The sequence below is a fragment of the Lissotriton vulgaris genome, chromosome 1_1 (genome assembly GCF_964263255.1).
Source record: "Lissotriton vulgaris chromosome 1_1, aLisVul1.2, whole genome shotgun sequence".
NCBI lineage: Eukaryota > Metazoa > Chordata > Amphibia > Caudata > Salamandridae > Lissotriton > Lissotriton vulgaris.
The window spans coordinates 1314459003-1314482776 of NC_141685.1; the positions used below are offsets into that span (position 1 = coordinate 1314459003).

At 42.5% G+C, this 23774-nt stretch overlaps 1 protein-coding gene across 2 annotated transcripts in view; it reads right to left on the reverse strand.

The window, feature by feature from the left end:
- AVIL (advillin) overlaps positions 1-23774 on the reverse strand; it is a 411867-nt gene that overhangs the window by 316429 nt on the left and 71664 nt on the right. For both annotated transcript variants that reach the window (XM_086965687.1, XM_086965696.1), the window contains exon 2: positions 16925-17066. In XM_086965687.1, coding sequence (XP_086821813.1) covers positions 16925-16990 — 66 coding nt within the window. In that variant the 5' untranslated portion in view covers positions 16991-17066. The remainder of the gene's footprint in view (positions 1-16924; positions 17067-23774) is intronic.

The following is a 23774-nucleotide window of genomic DNA, read 5'->3' on the forward strand; positions in this document are numbered from 1 at the left end:
CCACCTAAACATCCGTGCCACTTGTTGCAGGCACCATGAGGTGCCTGTCACACGGTGCGGGGATGTTTACAAACATCCATTTGTCAGTGGAAGCTTGTGCTGCAGGCGTTTTCCGCCCGCTGAACAACCTTCCATTGACAAATGGATGTTGGCGACCATCGTAATACTGCGGTCTGAACCGCTGACCTCAGGTCGGGTGGGTCCAACCCTCAATGGTCCACCCATCATCGTAATTTGCTCAGTATCTCAACCATCAGGAGACATCATCAAACAAACGTTCTACAATGCTTATTGTTTGTGATTGTCAGCGATATCGCACTAGGTAAAGAAAACTGTTTTTTTCTCCTCTTCATTGGCTGGCCCCTTTAAGGTTTGAGGTTTTCTATTAAAAATATTACTTCAAGTTTAGAGCGTTTTCACTGGGTGTGTGAGATTGCTTATGGTGTGAGGGGTTAAGTTAAAACAACAGTTTTTAAACAAAAAAGGGTTTGAGGAAGTGCATAAACAAGACAACAAAATGTGAGGTGATTGCCCCCGGACATGATCACAGTAGGAGTAAGGATTAAAGTCAGTACATGACACGAGAGTCTGTTATGTTGAACCCTCCCCTCTCTCAAGCTACTTCTTGCACATCGCTTTCTGCCTCCCACAATCCGTCTGATCTTATGCACCACATCTCTCTCAGTGCGCATGTGATATGTTTAATAACTATCCACTGCCTGTTCACCGAACGGAGGGGCATATTATCAAGGGGGTTTATCTCCGCTTTTTTGGCTTTAAAAACCAAGAAAGCGGAGATAAAATTATCTCCCTATTACCTAGCTGTCGCTAACACCAGTTAGCGACAGCTAGTAGGAGATAGCGACCATCTTGGGCCCCACTTTGCATGTCAGAGAAATGTATCACTAATGACATGCAAAGTGGGCGTGCCAAGATGTTAGCGACTGGAAACAGTCAGTAACATCGCTATCTCCTATTACCAACTTTTGGAGATATTCGCGCTAAGCGCGAACATCTCCAAAAGCTAACACCTGCCCTGAGCAGTTCTTAGCAATGTTATCCAATGGGAGGTGGATAACATGGCTAAGAGCATTAGCTCGGTAATACATGAATATCGCTGACTTTTCAGCGATATTCATGCATTGCGGCTGATTTTTATCGCATTTGCGATAAACCTTGGTAATACCAAGGTTTATCTGCGATAAAAATCGCCGCAGGTCAGCGATAAATTTTTGTCTCTAACCAAGCAATAGCGATAATTATCGCTATTGCTTGGTAATATGCCCCGGAATTCTTGCATGACTGACCCCAACCTTATGCGCTCTGCCCAGCGGTATTCACTACTGCTTGCTTTTCCAATGCTCACAGGCCTTTTATCTTGTGCAAGCAGGATATATGCCTCACGCCCTAGCCTGGCAAATCCAGCAGAATAGAGCCATGGGTACATTGCTGCCTTCGGCTCACACAGACATGGTGTGGCTGTATTAAGTGGCTGTGAGACCCTCTTTCCAGATTAACATTCGAGTAAATATACTCATGTCCCCTCGCCCACATATATAAAAAAAATAACATATCCATCATAGAGCCTAGATTTCAAAACTGCTGTGTGCTTTTTGGTGAGGCTTCGGGAAACCCCGCCAAAACCATCAGTCTTCAGCTCCAGCAACTGACTAACTTGTCAGCGCTTAGGCACAGTTTTTTTTTTTCTGTTCACCATGAGTCCACTCATTACTGCTATTCTTGTATTAAAGTTATATTCACTAGGATTTTTTACACTGGAGTTGTTTACACTTGCAGCTTCATGATATGTTTCCTAAGAGCACTATGGTGGCATGTTTTAAGGAATGGATTATTAGCGTTAATGTGGCATTTTGACACTGGAGTGTGACAGTGGTGGTTGTCTTATTGTAAGCAGGCGATATGTAGAGTCACTGGTTGTATTGATGAGTTTGTTTATGTCAGTATTCTCAGGATTGATTGGTTCACCAATGCTGAGTCCTGAAGATGGTCTCATGGACCGCATTGGCCAGCCACTGAAGACCGAAACGTCGACACAACATCCTTTATAACCTCAAATGTTAGAGATTTGGTTTCTTTGTTATGTCCCACATCTGCTAACAATTGAAGGCTCATAGAGCCGGGATTACAAATGATGTTAACACCATCTGAGTTAAAAGGAGTGATCACACTTCCACTTATTTTGTGATTGAAGTAATTGTAATTCATGCTGGGATTAGCTGAAGGTGCCGGTGTTGTAATTAGAATGAAAATACTACATGGATATATGGTTGGAAATAAGTTGTATAATACAAATTATACATTAATGAAGTAAAAAAATATTCTTATTTTGAATACGCCAGTGACTGTTGTTTTGATTGTGTATGATTAATCATTCCGATTCACATAAAGGACCGATATTGAGTATTGAAATAATTTGGATTAAAAATAATTCTTCAAGGAATATTTTGTATATGATTAGTATCATACCCAGTTCCTTGGGGAATACTGGGTTGCCCTAATTGTGTTATAGATTCTTGTATTAAAGGCACCATTTGTGGATAGGGGCAATCATGCCCAGGTACAGCGCTGCTTGCATTGGCCGGTGCCCTCATTACTGGAGGACCCTGTTACCCAAGGGTACAAATGGACACAGGTGGATTGGGGCAAGTAGCTGACTCACTACCTGTCAGGGGCTTACACAGTCGTCCGCACGGCTCAAAACCTCGTGCCCATTGGCATACAAAAAAATAGAGTGAGTTATTTAATAATCACTCTTTAGATGAGCAGTATTAGTATCACTAATTCCAGATGACAAGGTGTGAATCCCGGTGTCGGTTTAACATCCTGTGATTCTGCGTAAATCACTTACAATTCTTGGGCCTTAAAATACCTCATCTTCTGTAAGGAAACTGGTGCTCATGTTAAGTTCTGGAAAGCCCATGGACCGAGTTCGCACTTTATAAAACTGCAACAACAAAAAAAGAGTGCCCGATTCACCCACTCCTCGGCCTGCCAGGAGACGAGAGATGGGATGTGCACCCTCTACTAATAAGTTGTTACAGAGTTAGATTTCATTTCGTGCTGGTCCTGCGATGTAGCGGCCGGAAGGCCTGGTATCACACACACCTATAGTATGGTTGACTGCACAGGGACTAAATGGTTGCTGCTCTTTCAATAACAGAGTGACGCAGTGCATCCTAAACCCCTAAGGTAGAGAAGTGGTGTGACGGTTAGATTGCTGACTTTGGAGCTGGGAAATCAGGGTTGGAACCTCTGGGTCTGTCATGGGGTTGAGCCTTGCATTTACACTGTGTTAAGTTAGCATGAGCTTATTAGAAGTTTAAACGCAATTTTTCCTTTCTGCTGCCTTTGCACACGGCACACATTATTACAAATGTTTAGAGTCTAGAGGACTGTTTTGCTTCACACGAGAATAATATATTTTCCTATACTAACAGCTTGGCTTGGTAAGCTTTGTCTGTACAGTGAGTACTGAGGCCTTCAAGGTTCTTTCAACACAGTGGTTGTTGTTCGGTCTGATCAGCGCACGTTCTAGACATAACATATATGCAGCTGTGGCCACCTCTGATTTTGGCGCGTTTAATAATGCACTGCGAAGGCATGCTCAAACACACTTTGGAGAATATTCGCATGCAGAGAGCTGGTGTAGAAAATGATGTTATCCTTTTCTACTAGGACCAGAGGTATGGGGCCGCCCTTGTAAACCCAAGAGACCTTCTGTAGATATAAAATAACCTAATAGCAAGGGAGCGTGAAATATAGGTGTAATCTAGCCTATTTCCATTTACCATTTTAACATGCTTTCTCCTTTTGTATTTTATGGAATAGTAACTATGCTGAGAATCTTGTTGCTTATAATATGTCTGCTTGTATTAGCTAAGATACTGCGCCTGAGAACACGGCATTAGAAATAAATATTTCAAACTTGCACGTGTCTACTCCCCGTTTTGGACTAGCATGCGAGTATAATGTAAGAGTGTTCATGTGTTCCACATTGCCTGAGGTATTCTAAGTTCCATGTTCTGGGTTGTCTAATCATTGGGGGTACTGAAGAACCAATGAGACACTGATTGCTAGTCTGGTAGGGGATTTTGGCTACTAAGGTGAGTTTTGGCACACCCTAGTTCACTGAGGTTCCAAGTCTCAATGCACAGTTCTGTGTATTGGCAGAATCCCTGCTACAGGTCGTGTCCGCATCCTGTGATTCTGGGCAAATCACTTGATCTCCCTGTGCCTACCAAAACAAGCATTTGCAATGCAATAGGTCTCGCATTAGGAAAGTTTGAGCTATTGGTATTGTAAATGACACCTTTTTTTATTTATGTTTTGTTTTTGTAAATAGCAAAATTAATAGCTTTGTCATTTACAATGCCAATAGTTATAACTTTCGCAAAAGTGACACCTATAGCATTTGTAATGCAATTTGTGTTGTATTTACGTGACTTGCATGTATTGATATTACAAATAACAATAGCTTTTACTTTTTTAAAACAATTAATACTTAAATAAAAGTTGTTGTAATTTATAATGGCAATAGCTTAAACTTTTGTAAATAACTTTTGTGAAGATTATGTTCAGTGTATTTTATTGTGACGATAATCCAAGAACAGAAGTGAAATATTAACAGCTTTTTGTTACATTTGTAATAAAGCTTGAAACATTGAGAGAACATATTTGAACCAATTGTTGTTGAATGGTTGCACAGATTGATGCTGTGGTGGCGCTGAGTGATGTTGTGATGACAAACGAGTGATGCTATGGCGTTCAGTGATGCTGTGGTAGCACATAGTGATGTTGTGGTGCCCCTGAGTGATGCTGTGGTGGTGCTGAGTGATGCTGTATGCTATGCTATGTTTTGCTTTGGTATCCTATGTTTTGTTTCGTTATGCTATGCTATGTTTTGTTTTGCTATCCTATGCTTTGTTTTGTTATGTTTTGCTATGCTATGATATGTATTTTGTTATACTATGCTTTGCTATGCTATGTTTTGTAATGCTATACTATGTTTTGTTGTGTTTTGTTATGCTATGCTATGTTTTGTTGTGTTTTGCTATGTTTTGTTATGCTATGTTTTGTTATCCTATGCTTTTTTTTGTTATGTTATGCTATGTTTTGTTATGTTATGCTATGTTGTTCTGATGTTTTGTTGTGTTTTGTTATGCTATGCTATGTTTTGTTATACTATGCTATGTTTTGCTATGCTATGCTATGTGTTGTTTTGCTATGCTATGTTTTGTTGTGTTTTGTTCTGCTATGGTATGTTTTGTTATGCTATGTTTTGTTGTGTTTTGTTATGCTATGCTATGTTTTGTTATACTATGCTAAGTTTTGTTTTGCTATGCTATGCTTTGTTTTGTTATGCTATGTTTTGTTATGCTATGCTATGTTCTGTTGAGTTTTGTTATGCTATGCTATGTTTTGTTTTGCTATCCTATGATTTGTTTTGTTATGCTATGTTTTGCTATCCTATCCTTTGTTTTGTTATGCTATGCTATGCAGTGTTTTTTATGCTATGCTGTGTTTTGTTCTGCTATGTTTTGTTATGCAATGCTATGTTTTGCTGTGTTTTGCTATGCTATGCTTTGTTATGCTATGCTATGCTTTGTTATGCTATGCTATGTTTTGTTGTGTTTTATTATGCTATGCTATGCTTTGTGATGCTATGCTATGTTTTGTTATGCTATGCTATGTTTTGTTGTGTTTTATTATGCTATGCTTTGTTTTGCTATGCTATGCTTTGTTATGCTATGCTATGCTTTCTTATGCTATGTTTTGTTATGCTTTGCTTTGTTTTGTTATGCTATGCTATGTTTTGTTGTGCTATGCTATGTTTTGTTGTACTTTCTTATACTATGTTTTTTGTGCTTTGTTATGCTATTCAATGTTTTGTTTTGCTATGCTATGTTTTGCTATCCTGGTGTGTGTGTGTGGTGGTGTGGTTGTGTGGTTGTGTGTGTGTGCGTGGTTGTGTGTGTGATTGTGTGGTTATGTGTGTGTGGGGTTGTGTGTTTGTGTGTGGGGGTTGTGTGTGGGGGGGGTGAGGGGCCAGTGTGTGAGGGGGCAGTGTGTGAGGGGCCAGTGTGGAGGAGGCAGTGTGTGAGTGGTCTGTGTGTGAGTGGTCTGTGTGTGAGTGGGCAGTGTGTGAGTGGGCAGTGTGTGAGTGGGTTGTGTGTGTGTTTGTGTGTGTGTGGTTGTGTGGGGGGGTTGTGTGTGTGGGGTTGTGTGTGTGGGTTGTGTGTATGTGTTGGGTTGTGTGTGTGTGGGGTTGTGTGTGGGGGGATTTGCGTGTGTGTGCAGTTTTGTGTGTGTGCAGTTTTGTGTGTGTGTGGTTGTGTGTGTGGGGGTTGTGTGTGTGTGGGGGGGGGCAGTGTGTGAGGGGGAAGTTTGTGAGTGGGCTGTGTGTGTGTGTGTGGTTGTATGTGTGTGGTTGTATGTGTGTGTGTGGGGTTGTGTGTGTTGGGGGGTTGTGTGTGGAGGAGTTGTGTGTGTGGGGTTGTGTGTGTGTGTGGTTGTGTGTGTGTGTCCTGTTGAGTGTTACTCACAAGGCTGGGAAGCACCACATATACTGTTGATGTCACCTCTGACGCAGTGAGAGGTGTCTGGTGAGATGCGAAGTGCTAGATGCAGTATCGCCATGCAATGTGACGTAATTTCAATAGGCTAACAGGGTGGCATGAACTGGATGTATATATTTATTTACATAGCGCCTTACTATTCCTGTCGATGTGTTGACTTGTGCTGTAACGCGCAGGCGACTAAAAAGCACCAAATATGCCTCTCGGGGTGACTGAGATGTGAAGCGCTTGATGGAGGAGTGTCCTGTGGTGTGATAATGTTACACATTTGTAAGACTGTGAGGCATGGGACAGCAATGCTGTGACTCAAGGGCGAGAGCCTATTGGGGTGAGGCACAAAAATTAGAAGCAGCTTCTAATATGGCAGTTGCGGGAGGCTTAGGAACGAGAGGTGAGCTGTGACGCAGTTATCAATGCTGGGATGCTCAAGGGTTACTACGCGCTCTACAAAAACTTTAAATAAATAAATAATAAAATGCTGAGGGATGAGGTGCTGTAATGCCCCATGATGGGGTGCCCTGGTAGGAAACTGAAGGAGCTGGCAGCATTAAATACACTGTTGGTCTTTTAACGTAATGCGTGCGAGCCAGGAAGTCTGTGGCTGAGATGCAACCACTTTGTGAGGCTCAGCAGGAGCAAGTGGGAGGAGGGAGTGGGAGAGGGGAGTGATATAGATCAAAGCGCATTCCTGTTGTCAGTGGCTGCAGGTTGCCAAATGGCGAGCAAGCGCCCGCCACATGAAGTGCCCACATAAGCTTTCGCTTCACGCTAGCGCACGTGCTAGCGGAGATGAGACCTAAAAAACAAATGTGTCCTTGTGTAACATAACTGGTGCTCATGTAAAGCGCTCCAATACCTTTGTGTCAAGTTTGCGCTATATAAATCTGCAAAAAAAGAAAAAAGGTAATGCAAATGAGCCTCCTTCATTATTCAGCATCGGCTCTGTGAAGGGCTGTACTCAGGGCTTTAAGTGGGCTGGGTCTCAAGGGGTCTGAGCGCCGGGCAGTCTTTTTAAAGGGGGCCTTAAAATGGGTCTCTATTGGGCTCTGTTTTGAGCATTGGCACAGGCGGTCTGGTTTTTTTTCCGACTGAAATGACAGCAGTTTGCTGTCACTGCATCTGGAAAAAAGTGCCAGGGCACAAAACAGCCCGATAGAAACCCGTTTCGAGACAGCAAGCACATTGATGTGTGTGTGCTCACACTGTTCACTTCTCACTAGAGGAGAAGTTACGGCATGACGTCATGCCAGGTGAGTGTTGAGGGGGAAGGGAAATCCTTTAAAGCGTCATTTTCTTTCTGGATTTCGCTTCTCTTCGTGAAACGCAGGAGCAGCAACATTGTGGTGTCACCAGGGCTTTAGGTGGAAGCTTTTTCAGTATTATATGTACCAAGCCATAGTTGCAGCTTGTTTATCTTATGCAACTAATAACCATTGACAAAGCCAATAGTCCTGACTTGCTGTAGGTATGATGTTACTTGTTGTATCACATATCTGGATGCAATGACAGAAACAGCAAAATACAAGTCTGGCGGCACACTATGCTGAAAACACAGATTTTTAGCGTAAGTGTTTTACAGTCACGCCCTTTATTACATCGGCCACGCCCCTTTGAGAGACCCCCTAGTTTTTTCATCCCACTGAAAGCCCTTTCTGTACTGCTCTTCTCACTCCAGTTTGAAAGCCTTTTAATTTTTCCCAGCAGAGCGCTGTCTGCATTGCTGCTCAATCGCCAATTCCATTGAACCTGTTATTCTGCCCCTAAGAGTGCCAGTACTCTCTTTGGCCCAGCAGAAGTTCCGGTAATCAAAATAGTATGATTCAGAAGTGCCGGTAGTCAGTACAGGTGAGTTCCGGCTATTTAGAGCACGGGTTGTGACTCTTCTCAGATCCTTTCACTAGCTTCCAGTCTGCAAAATGGCCGCCTTAACTCTAGAGTAGCGACGATCCAAGCAAGACTCAATTCAAAGTGTGACTATGGGTTTATCACACTCAAAGCCTGCAGAGTCACTTACAAATCGCTTTTCCACTTCTTCTCAATCTTCATTTATTTATGTAGCCAGATCAGATACAAACAATTCCATTGACAAAGCATTATAAGCAAATAATAACCAAACAGATTGGAAGTTTAAAACCACGTTTTATAAAAATATAAAATCGACCAAGCTTAAATCATTTTCCCCGTCACATATACATTAAGCAGCTGTGCCATATCGCCGCGGCATGACGTCTTAACTTCTTAACACCACCATGGTCCTTACACACCAAGCAGCATGTAGAAATTTAGAAACTGCAAACACTACAGTCAAGGTAGTGTTTGTTTTCCATATACTCAATGCAGTTTTATATTGGTGTAAGCCTAAAAGCTTGCACAATGATTTTAGCCATTTTGACCTTGGCCTAATATAAGAGATGGTCCTGGGTCTCCTCAAATAATATACAGGTTGGACGTAAATTGTTACCTTCACCCAGAGCTGGACACTTAGATGTAAAACAGGCAATTGGCAAGGCTCTAGTCTGAACTTTATGTGGCGACACCGCACTACAGAGGGCTTGTATCTGGTCTAAATAATCTTTGAATTTGTAATCCCATTTGGAAAATAGAAATGTGTCAGCCATCCAGGGAGCTGCTAGATGTTGTTTGGTCAAGAAGTAATGTCAACATACTTTTTTAATAACGTGTCCTGCTCCAACTGTAAGAGAATCCATGTCTGACCAATAATTTGGCAAGCCAAGCTCTATAAGTGATTTTTTAGCAAAGGGCAAACACAGTATGTTGCTTGTATATTGCATTCTCGCTACTTCTTGAATCCCTCCCTGTAAGGTGCTAAATTTTTATTTGTCCACTCCCTAGCCCAATATAAAATTGGCCTCAACTTTACATGGGCAGCTACACATTCCTCGATTCTTAAGGGAAGAAAAGGTGTGCTCTGGGGCTTAGAGAGCACTGACCCTATAAAGGTGTTTTCGGCTTTTTATAAGCAAGAAGAATCTCATTGCCTCCATAGTTCAGATCCATAATCAACTCTGCTAACTGCTTGAGCTCTATATATGTTGAGAGCTGGCAACACAGGCTGGTTCAAGGATTGCCTCAATAATTTATATATAAGCAATCCTCTACGTCTTAGGATGGCATTACTTTTTAGTAGTTGCTCCGGCCACAAGTGTGAATTTGATATCCTTATCCTCAGGTAAGCAATCTCCCTCACTCTTTTTAGGTAGTTTCTACCTATAGCAACTATGTCCCTGGATTTCTTGTGCGGGTTGAACGCCATTAGGTTGGCCTTACAGGTGTTTATCTCCATCTCATGGGTAGAACAAAATAGGACAAACCTCTATATTAAAGTTTTGAGGCCGAACCCACCTGCAAACATTAGCAGTGTATCATCTGCAAAAAACAAATTCAGAATTTGTTCTCAGGCCAACTTGGGGGCATCAATGGTGCAACTGAAGAGAAAATCAAAAGAACTATCAATGAAGAGAATGCGCAGCGTGGGGTCTAGAATGCTGCTTTGGTGAACCGCCCTCTGTATCAAGACTATACCTGTCAATTCTTAATTGTGCCCCCATGTAAACTGCACAAAGTTGTCGATTTGTAGCCTCCTTAGCAGAATTTGTATTTACCTCGAGATTCCCAAATTGCGAAGTACCATTCATAGTTGCTCTCTTGGTATATGCAATGCTGTGTGAAGAGCAACGAATGCTACATAGAGGCTTCCTCCATCAAACTACCCCACCTTCCATTTTCTCCATAAAAGCGTATGACTAGATCTACCATGCTAGTTGCCACTCTAAACCCCCGCCTGGAGATGGCTGGGTACATATGCAATCCAAGCTGTTTACATTTCCAAAATATGCTTGCAAAAGATCTGCTGCCAGCAGTCTATTAACTAATTGGATGATTGTTGCTTTGGTCGCTACATGAACTTTTTTTGTGTATCGGTGCTATCTCCACTCCTTTCTACATATCAAAAAGGAGGGCACCAACCGCTATGACATTAGTGATGGTGTTTATATAAGTGTTTATGTAAGTAATCCAAATAGCCATTTCAGATTAAAAAAAAGATTGGCTGGAATTGTATCCAAGTCAGGAGCCTTACCAAGCGTTTGGGCTTTACCACACTTTCAGTGTCTGATAAGAAGAACGTTAATACTGTATCCACTCTTGAAGTATCGCTTTAACACCTTGGCTGCTAGGTGTTTTCCCCTCCTGTGCTGGAAATTGCTATTTTACTTTTTTTATGACGAGCTCAGCTCGTCATCAGCACAGCTCAACTGTGCATCATGACGAGCTGAGCTCGTCATGAGCATCGAAAGGGTTAAGAGGTACTATCAATTGCCTGTAAAAAGCTCGAATGTTCAACTGGATCACAATAATACAATTCAAAAAAATTGATCCATTCGCTGCCATGGATATGCACTTCCAGCTTTGTAGAATTTGTGCCAGCCCTTTGTGCGACAAAAAAACAAAAGCTCTTGGCATCATTTACTTTTGCTGCCTGTAGGAGACCTTCCCACTGCATCACTTCCCTATCCAGCTTAGCTATTTTAATAGATTAATTTATATGTTGGCATTTTTAATTGGGGCTAAGAGATCCAATTTCCAAGTTCAGCAATCTGTATTATACCATTCTTTGCCTCTTCATTCGTTCTCCGCCTTTGCTACATCACTTATTAAGTTGGAGGGTTTGATGGAATTTTTAAAATCTCATCCAATAACCATGACTGCATTCTCATTCAACTCACCTAAGAAATTACTATGCTGGCTCAGCATCTGTGAATCTACAGAATTAGTACTTTTATTATAAATGCTGACCAGCAGAATAACCTTCCCACAGATATCGAAAGATGTAAGATGAATAAATCACGGAAATGGATGGAAATGTGTTTGATACTACAGGCTGGGTAGGTTTTAACCCATGCACATTGGCTGCCTGATGGATGCCCTACACGTGACTTCGGAACTGGGAATTGAAAATTTGGAAAGCCTAACCTACATCCCTCCTCAAGTGCCCAACTTTCATGTAGCATGCAAATATTGAGGTTATCTATAAAGAGTCAACAGTCAATCTTTGTCACCCCTGTTTATGATCCACAGACATTCCTGCTGGCAATCAATGCGCCCTCACGGTTTAGGGGCCCAGACCCTAGTATAGGGGTACCGCCTCCATGTGAAGTAGTGACTCTGGGCTCATGGAGAGTGTCTCGATCAATGTCTTGCCCCCACAGCATGAGAATATCTTAGTAGTAAGTACTATAGTTCTTGGTAGAGAGTAAATCACACAAACTAGGAACCATACCAACTCCCTTTTCCTAGGGTTGTTTTTTTTGTGTGCAGTTTTATATAGCGCAAACTAGACCCAGTGGTATCAGAGCACTTTACATGAGCACCAGTTATGTTACAGATGGACACATTCATTTCTGTTAGGCACGGGGAGCGTAAGTGATTTGCCCAGAATTACAGAATGTTGAGCGTCCCTGCCGAGACTTGAACCCGGTACCTGGCTCCAGGGTCGACCACCCTGGCCGTTAGGCCACATTCTCTCCCCATTGGTTTGAGTGGCAGTACCACATGATGCAACAGCAATTTCAATGAACCAGCCAGTGGTCGGACAGCTGACTCTATCTCTAAATTCTGAAAAACCTGAGGTAGTAGAATTTGCCCTGTCCTCCTACTGTCAGTCGTTGTCATTGTCATTCAGAGTGGCTAGCACAGTAAATCGATTGCTAGTGTGCACTAGAACCTTTGTGGCAAGGGTATTAGGTTGTATGGAAGGCAGACAGAGACAAACTCGGTGGCCTATAGAAAAAGCCCAGAGGTGCTATTTGTATAGAGTCTGGCCAAAATCAAGTAGGACAGGGTGAGTGCAGAGGGGTTCCTGAGGTTACAATGACTGAGTCACCCTAAAACTCCTTATCTTCAGTGCACATCCACTTCACTCTACGTGCGAATACAATTTCTTTGAACAAGTAAACCATGAGATTGGTGTTCTTTGTAGCCGGTGCGTCACTTTATACAATAGTTGCTCCGTGGTTTCAAAAGCTCGAACTCTAAGGTGGGGGACATTAGCTAGACCCAGAACAAGCGGTCGGGGGAAGGTTACATGCTCGAAAAGCTTTATATGTCATCGGTTTACAACTGGGATCTCACAATTCCCCTGTCTCCCGTGTTTTCTCCCCCTCAAAAGTCGGCCTGTGATGGCTTATGTCGAAGCTATCTCTATACTGGAGCAAGCCCTCTTTTCCACCCTACTTGGGAACTCATGGCCATGCATACTGATGTCTGTGAAGTCTGCGTTGCTGCTACAGCTACTTTCTTGAGGGGTAGGTTCGCTGTAGAGTCCACGTCAGACAGCCCGGTCTCTATCAGATCTGAGTGCATATTGCCCTTTCAACATCTATCTTGTGCCCCTGGCCGCCTCATTTTCGTTTTGTTGGGGGAGGGGAGCATATCAGTTGGCTCCAAGAAGCTGGCATTCCAGAAATAGTCAGTTACAGTACAGCACTCCGTTCGCCCGAAAGAACCCTATTAAAGACACACCATGGGCAATTGCTGTTGCAACAGGAGACCCGTTCCAGGAAGGCAACACTTTTGATGAATCTATTGAAAGGGGGAGCTGTCTCTTTGCCATCTGGATTTCTTTGTCAATGACCCCCACTACTCGTTAAAAAAACCTTCAAAGTTGTAAGTTTAACAGAAGCAGGTCAAATACACCCCGACGTGTGCTTCTCACTTGCGATCAATACCTAAGGAATAGGACCTTTTGGGGGGTACAGCCCAGCCTCCTCCAGGCACAGGCAAAGATGGGATTGCCCTTTGTCGGTCTTTGCCCGGGCACCTCATTGGCTCATCCTGCGCAGCAGGAGACCTCTGTGCCTATATAGCACAATGCTATTGGCTCCGGTTCTCCGATCTCAAGCAAATCGACAGCAGGGTGTTGAGGGGCCTAGACTCTACTGCAAACAGCATCATGTGCAGTAGGAGACCTCTGTGCACTACATAGTGTGATGTTATTGGCCCCCTCCTCTTTAACCTCGAGCAAATAAACAGCAGGATGTTGTGGGGCTTGCATTCCCCTGCAAACGGTTTTTGAAGCATTCCCTGCATATTGTGATATTGTACAAGGTACTCTATATCATATCCATCTATTCCAAAACAACACATGTAGCTACTCCTGAGCATAAGACTTCAACTCAGAAATATCTACAGGAGGAGTCTATACTTGGCCATGCAATGGTCGTGCCTGGACATATGATGATTGTGCTTGAGCATTTTAAGTGAACAAGAGGGATGAGAGAAACCTGCCAGTTTTCCATTTCTCCACGTTTCCTTTAGAGGGTTTGACCTGTGCTGGGCGTAACCCCAACAGTTTCATGCAACAGAACACTATAATCACTACACAGTCTCAACATTACTTCCTCCGCCTCCAATCAAGTTAATAAGAATGTATGGGAAACTAGAAGAAAGTATAGAGAGGTCTCTAACATTGCCCTCACCCCATTTATGACGGCCGTCAGCTCCCTCTCCTTGTCAGACCCCAATGACGCTGCAATTGGTTTGTCCAACACCTTATCTAACGCGATAGACACCCTAGCGCCGCCTATAAAGCATTACTCAGCCAGGAAGAGTCCCATGTCCCCTTGGTACTCCGACCGTCTAAGGCTTTTGCGGCAGAAGTGCAGACAAAAAGAAAGATCCTGGTATGCACGTCCCGACTCCCCTGGGAAAACTCAACACAAATTGGCACTGAGGAAATACAAAAGGGCTATAGCCGATGAAAAAAATAACTATTTTAGCAACATCACTGCCTCGCTAAAATCATCGCGAGAGCTCGCTAAAATCATCGACACTCTGTCGACACCGAAAGCTGCCAACTCTGTTGTTGAGACACAGGAGCTCTGCGATAACATTGCAAGCTTTTTTCACTCTAAAATTGCGGATATCTACAACTCCCTTAAAATCCTTAATTTGTAGCTGGACACTAATTGCGCCTCCTCCTTCCCTTCTCCCGCCGAAGATGAGGCTTCCAAATTTGGTTCCAGTCCCGGTTTAACGAGCTTTCCTTCTTTGACCCTGGAAGAATTAAATCGCCTTCTAGATGCCACTAAGTCATCCTCGCCCCTGGACCCCTCTCCGTTAAAAATTTTGAAGGTTTGTAGAGAGGCTGTTCTTCCTCCTCTTCTAGAGGTCATGAATATGGCTATCACCGAGGGGATTTTCCCCGTATCTTGGAAAATTGCAGTGGTCAAGCCTCTTCTGAAAAAGGCCTCTTTGGACCCTGAAGTCTTGAAAAACTTATCATTGCTTCCAGCCCCGGCCAAGATACTTGAGGCCCATCTTAATCGCCATCTGGCCTCCTACCTGGAGAGTGCTAACATGTTGGATATCTCCCAACATGTGTTTCGTGCTGCCCACAGTACTGAGTCTGCCCTCACAGTTGTGGTCAATAACATCTGAACTGAGGTCGACAGGGGACAGACCACGCTGTTGGTGCTGCTCGATCTTACGGCAGCCTTCGATACCCTGTCCCCTTCAATCTTGGTTGACAGGCTGAAGGGGATAGGGTGGGAGGCAGTGCCCTTAATCTTCTATCCTCCTTCCTCCATCAGAGACAGCAGAAAGTAAAGTTGGGTAACTTTATGTCCCCCTCTCAGTCTGTATAATGTGGGGTTCCGCAGGGCTCTGCCATGAACCCTCTTTTATTTAACATCTATGTAACCCCACTTGCCAAAGTGGTACGATCTTTTGGCTACCAGGTATTGTCATACGCCGACGATACCCAGATTATTGTCTCCACTACTCAGTCAACAAAAGATAATGCCCTCAAGTTCCGAGCTTGCATGGAGGCAGTCTCGCAATGGATGGTACGGAACTATCTAAAACTAAATGGAGAAAAGACAGAGGTCTTGATTTTTGGAGGAAGTCAAGATATGTGGTCTGGGGATTGGTGGCCCTCCTGCTTGGGGGACTGTCCCCTCCCGACCCACTCGGCCAGGAATTTGGGCGTACTTATAGATCCGGCCCTCTCCTTTGACCTCCAGGTGAACAGAACAGTGTCCACCTGCTGTGCCATCATCCGGACGTTGAAAAAGATTGCCCCATACCTGTCGCCTGATGCCTGCAAACAGTCAACAGTTGCCCTAGTCTCCTCCAGGCTTGACTACTGTAATGCGCTCTATGGCGGCATTAATAAGAAGTCTCTCCATCGCCTCCAGATGGTCCAAAACGCCGCAGCCAGGATGGTCTTGAACCTACCTAGGCTTGCATCTGCAACTCAGGCCAGGAAAGATCTCCACTGGCTACCAATACAGGCCAGGATCTCTTTCAAGCTTATCTGCATGGCCCGTAGGGCAGTTTTTGGATCAGGTTCTGAAGGTATTAGGTCCCTTGTTAGCCCCTACATTCCTAGTAGAACTCTCCGCTCGGCCTCTAGAAATCTGCTCTCTGTCCCCAGATTTAAAAGGGCAAAGTGGGGGGAGAGCCTTTTCCACCTTGGCCCCCAAACTTTGGAATTCTTTCCCCCCTGAACTATCTAGGCAACCCTCACTGGGGATTTTCCGCAAACTTTTAAAGACCTGGCTCTTTTCCCAGGCCTACTGATTTTATGTTTTTCTGCCTTTCTGAGACTCTATGTTTGTCTGTTCCTGAGACTCTATGTCTGTCTGTCTTCTGCGCCTTGATGCCCTTTGGGCTAAGTCAGTGCATTACAAGACCTCTATTCATTCATTCATTCATTCAGTCCCACTTTGCTTTAACCCCAAAATTTCATAGCACTGGAGTTCAAATACAAAATGTTCCCAGTTGAAGTAATGGCAAGTGAAGGTAATGGCCAAAGTCAATGATATGGCTTGAGAAAAACTGTGTAAATACAGATTTTTAAAATATTTTTGAAACTTGTGATAAGACCTTTTTTAACGTTTTAATAAATAATTAAAGGACACAATGTGTTACAAGGAAAGAAAATTATTAATTTCAAATTGGATTTAAATGTGACAATTTTTTTATAACTAAGCTCCTTTTGAATGGATGTGATAGCATTTCAAACTAAAGTGTTCTCATACTTTGCTCCACAATGAATTTATTTCAAACTAAAGGGTTTAAACTTCAGACTGAGTTGTTTACTACTCCGCATATAAAAGTGTGGTGCCTCCAGTCTGACCAAATATGGATTCAACAGTAGGGTGAAATATGTTTGATTCTGTCTAGGTGCTAATTCTTGGTACCTAAGATATTAATAGCATTTGTGAGCAGTGTCTGTTTTCCAAACACAACATATGATCTAGTTGGATGTAGGTTATAAACATGTCTTGAAATAAGGCTTTGCATACCTCAATTCTCCAAATGATGATGCCTGGAGTGTTGTTGACAGCCTTGAAAGCGTTGCTAAGAGACATGATGGCTCGAGTTCTTCTGTGATACCCCTTGGTGAAAAATCACTAGATGTGCCAGCAGGAGTCTAGAAACAGGGTCCTGTATGAAACGTTAGTATGGGGGAAAGTTAGATTAAAATAACCAAGAATGCATAACATTTGAGTATTTTTGAAAACATGAAGTACATTCAAATGGTCAAAAGGATGTTTTTATAAAGTTTAACTTCAAAATATAGAAATGTTTTAGGTAACATATGTTGCTGAATTGAACTGAGCAGTATTGTCCTATTGTGCCTCATTCCCCATATGTTGTTTGCTAAAAGGCTAAAAACTTCTTGAAGCTCAGCCAGCTGTTAGCATATTTGTTGCCTCACTGAACCATTCTCTCCAGGACATGTTTTGGCTCAGTGTGGTACTGACAGCTATAGAGAAACAAGACACCAGTCTCATCTGTAATAAAGATATCAGAGCTGGACAAGCTAGCTACCTTACTTAGTCGTAACTCAATGGAATCATTGGTTTGTCTACTTGCTCTTAGGGCCCATGTTCTTGGATTCCTGTTTGCTTCTCTGGTAGCTGTGATGTCACGGGAGAGGACAGCCAACAACATACAGGAGCTGCTTGAAGCAATGAGCTTTGTGAGCGTAGCACGGGAGCTGGGTCTGGAGAATCTTTGGTCCCGAAGGCTTAGCTTGCTGGTGCATTTTGGATCTGTGCGCATCTTTGATACGGTGGAACATGACGTTCACCTTGAGAAATTACGCAGCATGGCCGATTCTGATTAACAAACCATGCTCTGCCTTGGGTCCAGCTTAACACTGCATTCAGCATTATCAGTTCAGCCCTTCTGTCTCTAATGAAATGCCATTCATTAGTGAAGCTGCTCCAGTATCACCCCATGCCCCTGTCTCCCATACCCTAACATCTGCCATGCTTATTTAACCTCTTCTCAGAACCAGTAGTGGAGGTAAAATCTTATGCGGATTAATACACATCTATACGTAACATTCTTCAATGACCCTTCCATCGTGGAATCCTCATAGATCACCTGAAACCAAATCCACTGGCGGATGGTTGCAAATAACCTGCTAATGAATGTCCCTGCTATTAGCTGCTCAGGACCTCACGCATGACATCGCTGATGACATCTCAGATGTTATCATTGATGGTTTCACTGGTGACTTATTAAATTACGTCATTAGTGGCATCATTTTGATATCATATGAAATCATCAATTGTGCTGCTGTATGAACAAGTGTAATGGGCGAAGCCGCGCAAATGATGATTAAAGAACATGCTGTGAACATCTAAAACAGCGTACAAACCAAACATTCTGTACTTTAGTACATGGGACAAGGATTGACACTATTCTTGAAAATAACCGTGCTTGTATAGCATGTATTAGGCACAAATGAATTATGTGTGCCAAGGATAGAGAGAAAGGTAAAGATAGCCAACTTTACCTAATGTTGTGACTATTCAACATGCGATGGAAGTGGTGAGATCTCAGTGTGATTGAACAGATGTACTATTGGTCCCACACTGAAATGTACATTCAGAGAAACAGTTACAACTATTAGCAAATGTTTGAACTTCACATGTCACATGCAGCAGATGGAGGTGCAGCGTATGTGTTATTTTCATAGAGAATTGGGTTAAGTGCAGTTTATATGGATTGGACAGTTACATTAATCTTGTATGTTCTGCAGTTGAGTCATTGGTAGAGCTTCACGGTAAAGGGATACTAACTATAAACTTCCACAAACAATGGCACATTGGGTGTTACATGGATCGGGAGTTGAGAACGTTTGCACCTCCTGCGACCTAGAGACCACATGAGCAGTATGAATAACCAACTACGCTGTGGCTGAAAGATATGTGGAGTTGGTGTTCAGGGTTTTTGAATCTGTGAAAAATGTTCACCATGGCTATTGTCGCAGCCAATCATGTAGAATGAAGGATGGGCGTGGGTAAAAGCTGAAACAATCACTGGCAAAGCCCATAGCTCTTGTTTTGTTGACCTATTGGTGTTGCCAATGTTTTTTGCCTATGCTCTGCGGCATCAGAAAAAAAAAACATTTGCAAAGCCAATATTCTCGCCCTCATAATTTGAGTGCCGAGCTGTTTGCTTTGCCAATGTTTGTCTGTAAAGTATTGTTTAAAAAAGTGAAAGAAAAAACATTTCGGAATACATTAAGAAGAGCAAACATATTGTTTAGTATCTCGAAACTGAACACTGAATTCAGTGCTTTCAGTCTTTCGAAATGGCATGGTATATTTTGCAAATATTTTTCACACAGATAACTGCACAGAATTTAATTTCTACAATATTCAGTCATTTTAGGGTCTCCCGGAGAAGATTTTTGGCCAGGAGAAGTGACATGCTAAGTACAGCTTCTGTCTCAGACGCCAGCTGAGTGCAGCAGAGCGATCTTCCCCCAGTGCCTCAAAAGCCTTTGAGAGCAAAAAGTTGTTCTTTCATGCAATATGCATAATATAGGAGAAAAAAACAAAAACAGCCCTTAAGGTCTACTCTTCGGTCATACCCCAGAACAAATATCCCTCTTGCCGGGTGTCTACAAACAAGCCAAGGAGGTCTGAGGAGTAGCACAACATGGGCAAGCGGGATTTCAGTGGGGAAGCAACACACAAGAGAAACAGCTAGAAAACAAAGGCACTCTTATGGAGTGCTGAATTAAAAAAAAAAATGTTGTCCCTGATTTTGAGCGGTTGAAGGATGCAAGTCAGCTAATCAAAATTATCATACAGAGGAGGGACAAACACAAAAAAATAGGAAGCCAAGCCATTGAAAAAGAAACACGCAAATTAGAATGACAACAAAGCCAACCAATGGTAAACAATGGAGGTGGGCGATAAGCCTACTGTAGCTCACAATAGGTCTTTTATAACCCGGCAGGTTGCACTGTCTGATAGGTGAGACCTAAAAAAATAAAAGCACATTGAGGGGTTGCTGCTTGTAGTGCATCATTCTACTAGTGCATGCATGCTTCATTAGGCATGTGTGCACCAGCTGAATGATGCTGGCGCCATCTTCTTGTACTTTTTACTTACCGGCCAAGATGACAGATGCCAATTGGATGGGTATTAAAAAAAAAAAAAGCTTTGTTGTAACGTAAAATATCTTTTTGGAATGCGGAGCAGGTCCGCAGCAAATGTCAGTTGTTAGGTCCTCTGAAAAAACGAATAAAGGGTGAGGGATGAACAAACAAGCAGGTCGGGGGATGCAATGGACCAGCAGGTGGGGACGGAGTAAGTGTGGGGGAGGGGGCAGGGGAGTGGACGGGTGAGGCCAAGGGGCCGAAAGGCAGCAGAGGAGCATTGGGACTGTGGGGAAGCCCAGCAGAAAAAGGCAGGTGATGGGCCTCCCAAACCAAAAAATGTAAAATAAAATAATTAATTGCGTTGCGAGGAGTAAAGGAACAATGGAGGGGCAGGTGAAGGAGAAGAAATGGAAAAGGGCATTTGAAAGGGGGGAAGCAGCACACGAGAGAGCACCAAAACACGGGTACTCTCATGGAGTGTTTAATGAAAATAAAAAATGGGCCTCTAAAATGAAAACAGTGGAATGATAAGAGTCAGTCAATCAAAAGGCTAGTAAACGGGTTATACTTCAGGGGAGGGAGAAGTACAGGAGGCGGAAGGCTAGCCATCAAATAAAACAATCACTAGTAAGCAGCGTGCAGGCTCTAAGTTCACTGCAGTTTTTGGTATGGTCCACAGTTAGTTTTGGTGGGTTAGGTTATGTTTTGCAGCCTTAACATAACTGCCTTTTTCAGGGTGATAGCCTATTTACTACAAACATATTACAGAGTTGCAGCTGCATTTCTTTAGCTAGTATGGCACCTTACTTATACAAAATCACATTTTGGGATCTTTATTAACAGTGGCTCCCAATAACAAATCAGCACCAAAGTCCAGAAAAAGATTTTGACAGGTGATTTGTTAAAGAGTGTGCAACATTTGGCACACGTTGGTAATAAGGGGGATTCCAGACTAATGTTTCTTTGACCAGTAAAATATGATTTCCGAAGGAAATGTATCTTAATGCATGTGTGAGAAACTACCGAACAAGTGGTCAAACATCTTTGTGGAACAGTGTTCTTTCATTTATTTAGTGCCTTACCTAGGTTCGGTGAAAAGCCGTACGGCATTTTGTAGATATAAGGAAAAAGGAAAGGGTCTAGGATAATTGATTGAGGCAGAGGGGAAAAAAATCTTTCAATTAATTATTCATTACAATTTATTTTCCTTTGGATTGCTGGTATTCTTAACTCTAGAGATGTTTCTGTAATCTAATGACATGTGTAGATATGTACTTGCTATGGTGCTATGGTCCAGTTCTCATAACCGTTTAAACGGGTGGTCTTTGCAGAAGCCGCTTGTGACTGATCGGTAGATTGGTTTGTCCATTTAACAGTAGAAAGGGGCAGAGCCCAATACACTTGTTGACAGGTTTACCTTGACATGATGCTAACATTCTTGTACAAATAATGTCGACCCAAGTACATCCCACGAGAGTCATGTCTAGACAGCCCAGATGTTCTTTTTGTGGATCCTGTATTAAGAGCAGCTGTGTTTGAAAAAACCCTCTTTAAAGGGACAGTGTATGCATTTTGGCTTCAGTATTTTGTGTTAGGGATAGCTTCTGCGGCACCAGAAGCTATCACCATCCAATTCAGTTAAATCAATGCGCTCATCCATGCACCTCACTTTTGACTCGGTCTGATATTTAGCCACTCACCAATCTAGACAAGCAGACCCAGAAAATAGCTAATTAATGAAGGGGTGCTTTAATTTAAACAAGAATTGACAAAGCCAATAGGTCTCGCCTTTGCAAGGAGGCAAGTGACGTACAGTGGAATAGCGAAGAGTGGAGTCGAGTGGCGGAGATTGGAGTGGACTGTTGTAGAATGTGGTAGAGTAGAGTGCCAAGGAGTAGAGAAGAGTGTTGTGGAGTACAGTAGAGTGTCGTGGAGTAGAGGGGCGGAACTTAGGGTGGAACAAAATGTAATTGAGTAGAAATTCATAGAATAGGGTACGTGGAGCGGCATAGAGTGGAGTAGAGTTGTAGAATGGCATGGCATAGAGTGGGGTAGAGTGCCATAGAGGGAAGTAGCGTAGGGGTGAAGTAGAGTGAAGTAAAGTAGAGTGGCACAGAGTAGAGGGCATAGAGTGGAGTAAAGTGTTGTAGAGTGGAGTTATGTAGAGTGGAGTGCTGTATTGGAGTGGAGTAGAGTGGAGTGGCATAATATAGAGTGGAGTAAAGTTGGGTGGAGTGTTGTAGAGTGGCCAACTGTGAAGAAGTATAGAGCGGCATAGAGTGGAGTGGAGCATTGTGCCATTGAGTAAAGTGCAGTAGAGTGTCTTAGAGTATAGTGTCTTAGAGTGGAGTGGCTTAGAGTCGAGGGACATAGAGTGGAGTAGAGTGTTGTAGACTGGAGTGGCCTAGTGTGGAGTATGCATGGTGTGGTAGCACACTGTCATTACAGACAACACATTGTCAATTGAAATTATAATTACATTTGCACATACAATATTATTGATAAAACTGTACAGCAACAAACGATAATGTGAGGAAATGGCATCATCTAGTGTACTGATTTGTTTTGATAATATTAAAGTATAAGTTTTCACCACATTTCGGAATTACAAGGAAATGCGCTTTATTTGTGCTTTCATAATTCAAGTGTATTCTGAAATATTTGTGCAGTTCATTTACAGACATTTAACTTTTGTTGTGTGATAGAAAAAAACTTTTCTTTCCCATTAGCTGACATGATTGTCACATAAATTCTCTCAATATGAAGTCAGAGAAAGAAAAGTAGACACCAAGCTCCCTCGAAAGACAGAACCTGACGTTTTACCTCAGTCTTTGAAGCACAGCAAATGTGAAAAGATAAGAACACCATTTAAAGGGCTGTATAGTCTGTGAACAGGTTTTTTAGTGTTCAGAAATTTGGCGCTCAACTTCTCACGGTAAAGTTTCAGAATATCGTAGTTTTAAGGTAGGTGCTTCTTGGCCAGAGGAAAACCTTAACCTCTGTGAGGAGAAGAGGTACAAGGACCTCCCTCTTATTGTGATTGGGCAGGGATCCAGAGCACACTATGCGTATCAAATAAAATTTCAATCTTCAAGTATTCATACATATGGGATAGATCAGACCAAACGTAAATTTTCAAACGTTTTATTATTCAACAGTGTTCACCTCTCGGGAATCACTGTACCTGTCACTCTAGCCTACACGTGTTTCATCACAGCATGTGGCTGTGACTCTTCAGGGCTATAAAGGATATAAAAAAACAAATGATAGCAAAAAATAAACAAAATAATAATTCAAAACCATACACGAGGTATGTGTGGAGAGAAGGGACACCAGTGATGTGGAAACCAACAAAGGACGGGTGGGAGAAAAACAAAAGTGACTTTTGCACAGTTGTTCACATAAGCGTTCTTTTTTTGTATATTCTTAACTCTAAATCTGTGCAATAGAATTGTGTTCAGTGACATACGGCGTATACGCGGTTGGATGATCCTACAGTGAGTGAATCTTTGTTCCTACCCTGAGTAACCAAACAAATGTGTTGTGAGGTGACTTGTCAATATTAAATGTTTTACTTTAACTAGTCTTGACTTTTTAAAAAAAAACATAATTTCATCTTGCCTGACACTCAAAGTTGAATAACCATATCATACGAAGTTGGCAGTGTATTAGATACCAATTAATAAGGATGGCCCAAAATAGCAGAAGTAAATGAATTAGCGTTAAAATATAAAACCATCCACCAT